General features: G+C 37.8%; 1 protein-coding gene across 1 annotated transcript in view; it reads left to right on the top strand.

The window, feature by feature from the left end:
• Positions 1-1,306: 1,306 nt before the first annotated feature.
• SKA1 (spindle and kinetochore associated complex subunit 1) overlaps positions 1,307-8,513 on the top strand; it is an 11,630-nt gene continuing 4,423 nt past the window's right edge. The window contains exons 1-3 of the mRNA XM_019627539.1: positions 1,307-1,403; positions 4,287-4,424; positions 8,275-8,447. Of these exons, the coding sequence (XP_019483084.1) occupies positions 4,384-4,424; positions 8,275-8,447 (214 nt within the window). The 5' untranslated portion in view covers positions 1,307-1,403; positions 4,287-4,383. The remainder of the gene's footprint in view (positions 1,404-4,286; positions 4,425-8,274; positions 8,448-8,513) is intronic.

Raw genomic sequence — 8,513 nt, 5'->3', positions numbered from 1 at the left:
TTAATAAACAAATGACACCCTGGTAGAGTGGTGTGGAATGAATACCTGCCCTGGGATGAAGAGATGTGGAGTCTCACCCTGGCTGCCCCTTAGCACTCTCTGCCACCCTGGGAAAGCCATTTCACCTCTTGGGATCTGAGGGTCTTCATTTGAAAAATAATGGGTCATGCTGAACTATTTCTTAGGCCCTTTCTATTCTGCATTTTTCAATTTCTGTAAAATATAAAGATTCTTAAGAGAAACTTGAGCCTTATTCATATGAACATTTTCTTCTAAATGAGCCTTCTAATTGATTTCAGCTGACAAAAGTGCTTGTGCAATTCCTGAGAGTAAAATACTCAGTCTGTACTATTATTTCATCATGCTCTTAGAGCCATTGATGTGTTCAGTGGGATTGAACCAGGTGGTCTCTACGGTCCATTTCCTCCTTATAATCCTTAAGGTCTATAAAGATTTTTCAACTATAGAATGGACATGTTATTAGTTGAAATGAAATTAGTATCTATGAACATCGTTCCACTCTTGTAAAGAAAGATGTCATATAAATTCAAAACAGAAACCAATATTGGTTTCAATTCCAACCTGCCCAACAATGCCCAGGGTTAGGTGTGGGCCCAGAGAACGTTCAACTCAGAACTGAAGGCTATTTGGAGTCTTTGTTTATTTTTACATTGTGATGGAGAATCAGATGACAGGAATCCAAAGGTGCATAGGACTTTTCCTGTTAGGTCTGCATGAGTTCATAGCCTCAAGTTCTAGTGAAAGTTAAATAAAAACAAAACGAAAACAAATGGTTATAATCAAGTAGAAATTTTCATTAAGCTGGAATATATGCATGTTAGCAGTGGAAGTCATTTCAAACAGCACCTCATATTTTCATTCCAGGCATGCGTCATTACTGTGATGCTGTTATACGGATAACACTGGGGAACCGTTTGCTAAGTCAACAAAAGCAATTTACCAGAACGGCAAACTTAAGTTTTTCATATATGTTTTAGTGGCTTCCCAAGGTTAAAGTATTTTAGAAAGACTTAAATGTCAATCCTGCCTGTTGTAATGTGATTATAACAATTGTTCTCTGAAAAAAATCTAGTAGAGAAAAATACATCGCCATCCAAAAACAGTTCTAAAAACCAAAGGGCTCTTTTTTAAAAATGTTGTTGCATTCCGTGCTTTTTCACCCAGTCTGCATTCTGAACATTCACAATTGTGATTGTGGCTCTGTTTTTCATGCTCTTTATAACATCTCAAAACACACAGGCAGGACAGATGCTGATTGGTGAGCATTTTTTTAAATTTTAGGAACTCTGTGAATCACTTGAAGAAGATTATAAAGATGTGGAACATCTCAAAGAAAACATTCCTCCCCATTTGCCTCAAGTAACAAAAGTAACCCAAAACTTGTAAGTGTATTTATAATTATTTTTGCTCTCTGGACTTATAAAACTATTAAAACAAGTACCTCAAATCTTTTTTGCTTTTTCATGTACTTAAACAGTTTTGTTAGTAATTATCCAGTTTTTTTGTCACTTACACTAGAAATAATATTTCCCCCTATCTTTACCAGTTTTCTTATCCTACTGTCTCTGAGGAAAATGTCACCCCTCTTTCCCAAGTGTGAGTCTCCTCTAGGCTCTTTTTCCACTTTTTCTCATTTCTTTCCCTTAGCACAGAGTTTGTCAACCTCGGCTCTGTGGACATTTTGGGCCAGGTAATTCTTGGTTGTGAGAATAGGATGTTTAGTAGCATCCCTCATCTCTACCAACTAGATATCAGTGGCACTCCGCACCTCCTCCACCCCCCATCCCCTGCCTGGTTCGACAATGCACAATGTCTCCAGACATTGGCATATGTCATCTAGGGGGCAGAATCTCCTCTGGCCCTTGAGAACCACTGCCTTAGGGTAAAAATAAGCTTAATGAGCGTCTGATCCTAAAAATAGCCAAAGGACTAAAAAAAAGTCGCTCTGCTTTCCCCCTAACGGCTTCTGGCCGTGATTACTACCACACTTATGAAAGTGATTGCTTGAAGGTGACAAAGAGGTCAAAAATCTCTCTTTAGCCCCAGCTCTTCTTTTCAGGTTTCATTTTGTTGTCCATCTTCTCCTGTTTGATATTCTATTACCAGCACCACCACTGTGGATTTTTAGTTGTCCTGTCACTTCTCTGACTTGGCTGCCGCCTTTTTCTCAGACCTCCTTTAAATTACAGGTATCTCCTAAAGCTCTATTTTATTCACTCTTGCCTAACACCACTGTTAATGCTCTCAAATGTCCAACGTCAGCCTTGATAGGACATCTAGTTCTGCTGTTGCAATTGCTCCTGGGAATTGGATGAATGCGCTGTTTCGTCGTGCAGCTTTGCATGTCTGACTGAACTCCCTGGATCCTTGTCACCCATCATCCATGCCTGTTGCTCTCATCCTCCCATCACCTAGACAGAAAGTTGACATCTTCCACCTGTCTCACTCTCTCATAACCCTCAGCCGTCCATTTTCCCTCTGCAGGGTTTTTTCTGTCCCTGCCCTCCCTTCCGTTCTCATTGCCTGGCTCTGAATGAGATTTTCTATCTTTTGTCTTTACGATTTGGGAGCTCCTGTGTTTTGTCTTGCCAATATTTATTTCTTTACTCTCATCTCTTCTCCAGTCCTTTGCCACCAAAATTATATTTCTAGAAGGGGACTCTGAGTATATAAAACCATCCCATTGCTGACTTAATTTTTTTAACTTTTAAAATGTATCATGTATACAGAAAAGTGATTGAAGTATTCTTTGTGCAAATTAAAGAATAATAATGAAACAACCAGTGTGTCTACCCACCAGAATAAGAAATAGGACATTACCTATACCTTACAATACTTCTTCTGTTGCTGACTCTTCCTCTGTCAAAGAGGTAATCATCCTGGCATTTATGATAATCACAGTTTTGCATATGTGTTTCCATAAACAAAGTGCTGTTTAAATTTTAAAAACTGAAAGGAAGGTATGAACCTTGCTGTTTCAGGAAGAGTCATTACTGCTGATGATAATTGGAGGTGTACAGAAGAAGTTAAGCTCAACAGAGTCCCTGGCATGGTCAGAGTACCTTGGAATTTCCCTATAAGCAGAGAAAATTAGTGGGCAAGGTCATGCATGAATGCTAAGAACAGAGGTCATCATAGGATATCTGCCAAGGTTTCAGTGTAGGCTGCACATTGGACATCCAGCAGGAATATAACCTAGGGGATAAGAGGAATTTTCTTCTAAAAACACTGGCCAGATTTCAGCTTTCAGGGCTAGATCAAGGCAGAACTTTTCTGTAGATGGAAGTGGTTCTTTTCAGCTGATACACACAGCAGGACATGGAGGAGAAATCAGGAGCATCCTTAGCACGTGGCTCAGACAAGCAAGTACAGGTAAGAAGCAGCCAGGCTCACCGTGGAGTCTCATGTTAGGATTCATGTAAGGATGATGGAACCATAGCGTTGGGCATCTGCGTCTTGATCACCCACAATATGGCCGCCGCCTCAGTCAGGTCTGGTTGCCCTCAGCGTCTGCTCAGCTGTTATCTTGGGATCTCCCTTCCCTCTCTTTCTTGGGGTTCCCATCATTTGCCTCTGGGTTGGCCCTGCTCTTTCCCGGATCCCGTTTTTTTTCTGGAGCAGTCAAGCCTGCATGGCATGGCTAGCAGCTGGCAACAGGGGTCTATTCCTCCCCTGACAGTTAACCCTAGAAGCTACAGTCTGTTTCTAGGTTTTCTTTGCTAGTGGGGTAGGAGATATATTAGGGTTCTCACTGACTCCAGAAATTGGGCAGGACTGAATCCAAGGGCGACCCATGCTCACTGCTGGCAACTCAAATGAATCTGCGACAGGGAGGGACTGATACTAGCAATCGAATGGGATAAACTAGAAAAATAGAGGTATATGGTTGATGTTTCCATGTCCAGAAGTAGCGAGGAAGAGAAGTTGATCAGAGATTAAGATCAGTTCAACTTGACACATACTGACTTGGACGAGCCAGTGGGATAACGGATGAAGATGTTGAGCATATGTCTCATCTGCCCTATTTTTTGGTAAATACACGTACAAGTATACTACTGACGATTTAGGGGCTTCATTTCTCAGCGTTCTCTTCGCTATTCAGATCTTCATGAACAATAGGGATACGGATAGGAAAAATTGTTGGCTATAAAATTATTTTAACCAGATGAATCATGTGTTCGGTACTGATGATTTTCAGTTGGGAGAACTTTCCAGTATGCCGCATCACTGGCGATTACCTGAACACCTGTGTATCTCTTCTGTAGTGTGAGTGCATCAGATCTCGACCCTGAAGAACCAGTCAAAGCTGAGGAACCTGCATGCACAAAGAAACCTCCTAAAGAGCTAAGAAATATTAAAGAAATGCCATTTATAACTTCTGATGAGTTTAATGGCATTCCTGCGTAAGTATTTAAGATAAATTTTAACGTTCAACTCTTTAATAATCAACATATGTCATTGTTTAAATCATAAAGCTTGATTATATTCACCATAATATGCTGTGTTCCAATATTGATCTTTTCTAAAATAATTTTATATTGTACTATGAAACTGCAGGAAACCTTTTGTTGAAAATGCTTAAAATCATGTCTTTTATTCAGTTATAAAACCTCTCTTTTCATAGAAAGATCTAGAGATGGGTCAGCGTATTGCTGAGTCCTCTCCAGGACCATTTTGTGATAACAGATTTATCCAGTTACGTTTTAGAAGTAGCCTCAGTTTTGCTGTAATTTGAAAGAAAGTGTGTTGTATAGATTTGAGAATTAGAACGCAGAGTGTTATGTTTGCTTTTCCACTTGTTCCTTATGCCACACACTTCTTTGAGTCTGTGCTCTGTTCTGGGCCCTGGGTCTCTGATGAGAAGAATACAGGGATGAGTAAGACAAGATGCCTCCCCCAGAGGGAGGTCTCCTTTGCTCTTTACAGATGACAGTAATGGGAAACCAATTATGGAAATCCATGTTTTTAAACTCTCGTAATTCCAGGCCTTTGCTTAACTTCTTGGCTTTATATTGTTACATTTTTCATTACCTTTTTATAATACAAATAATACATGTTGTTAGTAAATGTTTATTGTCAGAAAATAACTCCTCTGTAATTCTACCACTCAAATAATTTCCTTCTAGATTTTATGTAATTGCACATATATAATTGGTTATTTCTGATTGTTATTACAGCATTGTAGTTATACTATAAATACAGTTTACTTACCATTTTATCATGAGCATTTTCCCATCATTAACTATTATTGTAATCTTAGATTTTAATAGTTGTATAATAGTTCATCATATGGCTACCCTATAAGTTATTTAAACATTCCCTTATTAAATATTTGGGTTGACTTCATTCTTAGAAATAATGGTACGGTGAAATTTCTTTCAGACAAATCTATTTTGTAATTCTTTATTTTCTTGAGATAAAGACCTAGGAGGAGAAATCCTGGGGCAAAGGGCGGAATTATTTTACTTTCCTGAGAGTTGTTGGTTTGCTTTTTAATTAATAAACTTCATTAGAACAGTTCTAGGTTTACAGAAAAATTGAGTAGATAGTACAGAGTGTTCTTGGGGCTGAAAACAGTTTCTCCTATTATTAATTTGCACTAGTGTGGCACATTTGTTAGAATTGATAAACCAATGTAGATACATTATTAACTAAAGTCCATAGTGGATAGTAGGTTTCACTCTTTGTGTTGTATATTCTATGGGCTTTGACAAATGTATCATGTATGTGTCCAAATGTATCATGTATGTGTCCACCGTTACAGTATCATACAGAATAGTTTCATTGCCCTAAAAGTGCTCTGTGCTTCACCTGTTCATCTCTTCCCCAGGCAACCATTAATCTTTTAAATGTCTCCATAGCTGTGCCTTTCCCAGATGTCATATAGGTGGAATACAGTATGTAGCCTTTTCAGATGGGCTTCTTTCACTTAGTAATATGCATTTAAGATTCATCCCATGTCTTTTTATGGCTTGATAGTTCATTTCTTTTTATCACTGACTAATATTCCATTGTCTGGAGGTACTCCAGTTTATCTGTCCATTCATCTACTGAAGGACATCTTGGTTGCTTCCAAGTTTGGGGCAATTATGAGTAAAGCTACTGTAAACATTCCTGTGTAGGGAAATTTTGTATGGACAGAAGTTTTCAGCTCATTTGGGTAAATACCTAGGAGTGCAATTGCTGGATCGTATGGTAAGACGATGTCTAGTTTTGTAAGAAGCTGCCCAACGGTCTTCCTAAGTGGCTGCGTCATTCTGCGTTCCCACCAGCCGTGAGCGAGAGTTCCTGTTGCTCCGCATCCTCACCTGCAGTTAGTTTTGTCAGTTTTTCCTATTTCAGCTATCCTAAAAGTTGTTTAATGGTATCTCATTGTTTTAATTTTCAGTTTCCTAATGGCATACGATGTTGAGCATCTTTTCATGTGCTTGTTAGCCACTTGAAAATTATCTGGCTGTTTCACGACTCTGGGACTACTAATGAGGCTGACATTTCTCTTTGATCTTTTTTTTTTTTTAACCAAAAAACTCAGTCATTTCCTTTACTGACAGCTTTATTTTCATGAAAATTCTGTTTGATGCTATTCAGCTTTTCAGATTGTTATTGTTTTTGCTCATTGGCCAAACTAAAGGGAAGAGCAAATGTCTGTGAGGAACTGTGAAGCAGAAGGGTTTCTAGAAAATGCTTCCATGAAGAGAAAGAGGAAGGAAATGAGAGGAGTCGTGGTAGAGTCTTCATTTTTAAACTAAGGGATTACTAGGTGGATACGAGAAATTAGAAGATTAGGATAAGGGAGAATATATTCCAAGCATGGGGCTTTTATTTATTTATTTAAAAAAATTAATACTGAGGTTTGAAATAAAGTGGAAAATATTGGCAGAGGTGAGGGATGGGTATTGAGTAAATTAAAGTCATAGTTCAGAGGCTTTAAATAAAGAAATTGCATTGTGTAGAGATGTGGTATCAACAGTTTGTGGAAATTGTGGTTTGAGAAAACAGCAGCAAAAATGAATTTAGAAAAGAAGGGAATAATGAAGATGAATGTTTTTTTGGTCAAAATGAATATTTTTCTTTAAACATTTATATATTATTTTATATTAAGGAAGTTTTTTTTAAATTACAATTTATTAAGATGACAATGATTAGTAAAATTACATGGGTTTCAAATGTACAATTCTGTAATACATCATCTATGTATCACCACCCAAAGTCAGTTCTTCCATCACCGTATATTTGACCCCATTTACCCTCCTCCCCCCTTACCCTGTGGTAACCACTAAACTATTGTCTGTGTCTATGAGTTTTTGTTTCTTTGTTTGTCTTGTTCCTTTGTTGCTTTCAGTTTTATATCCCACATATCAGTGAAATCATGGTTCTTAACTTTTTCTGTGTGACTATGTTAAGAAAGTTTTGTTTAAAAAACTTCCCTTTTGAATTGAGGCGAAGGACAGAATTTAACATAACGAATCCATGTTTTGTTGAAGGGAAAAATTGAGGCACGTCATTAAGTTTTGTTTTTGGTATGTACAGACTCAAAATCAAGAGCCTCCTATTTTTATACTCTAAGACTCTATGGTGCCTGGGAGGAGATCTGGATTGAGAGTGGGATGTAGGTGAAAGAGACAATGCTCAAGGGAATTCGAGCTAGGAAGTGAGAAAGAGCATGACTCCACATTGGTTCCCGCCTGCCTTTGCAGCTTTGCTCAGAACCCTCTCATCCCCGCGCAGTCCCTGCAGCGTCGGTTCTTCTCTGTCTTCATCAGCATTGTCATTTTTGTTGTGGTCTTCTTTGCTGTCCTTCATCTTCCTCCCCTCCTCCTCTTCCTCGTCCTCCGTTTTTTCTTTCTCTGAACAGGTAATTTTTTGCAGAAAACTGGAGCCATGTAAGTTATATAATTTATTAATATTTAAAATTTTCTTTCCCTTGCTCATAAACATTTAAAATTGTTTAGATGTCTGTCTTGCAATTAATCAGTCCATTTGAATCAGAATTCGAGAGCTTATTTTAAACTGTAATATTAATTCTGTAGGTGGAGAATAAAGATTAAGGCATCCAGATATAACTAGGGATGATAAGCACTGATACGTTATGGTCTCTGTGTAACATGTCTGGTTTATTTGGACGTTGACGTAACTTTTTTTATAAGGAATACTAATAGCTTTGTTAATGTAGAAAGTCATCATAAGCACTTTTCAAAGAAAATATTTTGTATAATGGTTCTTTAAAAAAATTAATCATATACTTATTTACAGGTACATGAAATCCCGCTTAACCTATTGTCAAATTAATGATGTTATTAAAGAAATCAACAAAGCAGTACTTAGTAAATATAAGATCTTACATCAACCAAAAAAGTCTACTATGAGTTCTGCGACCAGAAATCTCTATCACAGATTTATTGATGAAGAAACAAAGGATACCAAAGGTAAAATGATAGCATACACACACACACACACACACACACACACACACACACACACACACACACACA

This window comes from Hipposideros armiger, unplaced genomic scaffold (genome assembly GCF_001890085.2).
Source record: "Hipposideros armiger isolate ML-2016 unplaced genomic scaffold, ASM189008v1 scaffold_736, whole genome shotgun sequence".
NCBI classification, from domain to species: domain Eukaryota; kingdom Metazoa; phylum Chordata; class Mammalia; order Chiroptera; family Hipposideridae; genus Hipposideros; species Hipposideros armiger.
This window is presented reverse-complemented; position numbering and strand designations above follow the sequence as displayed.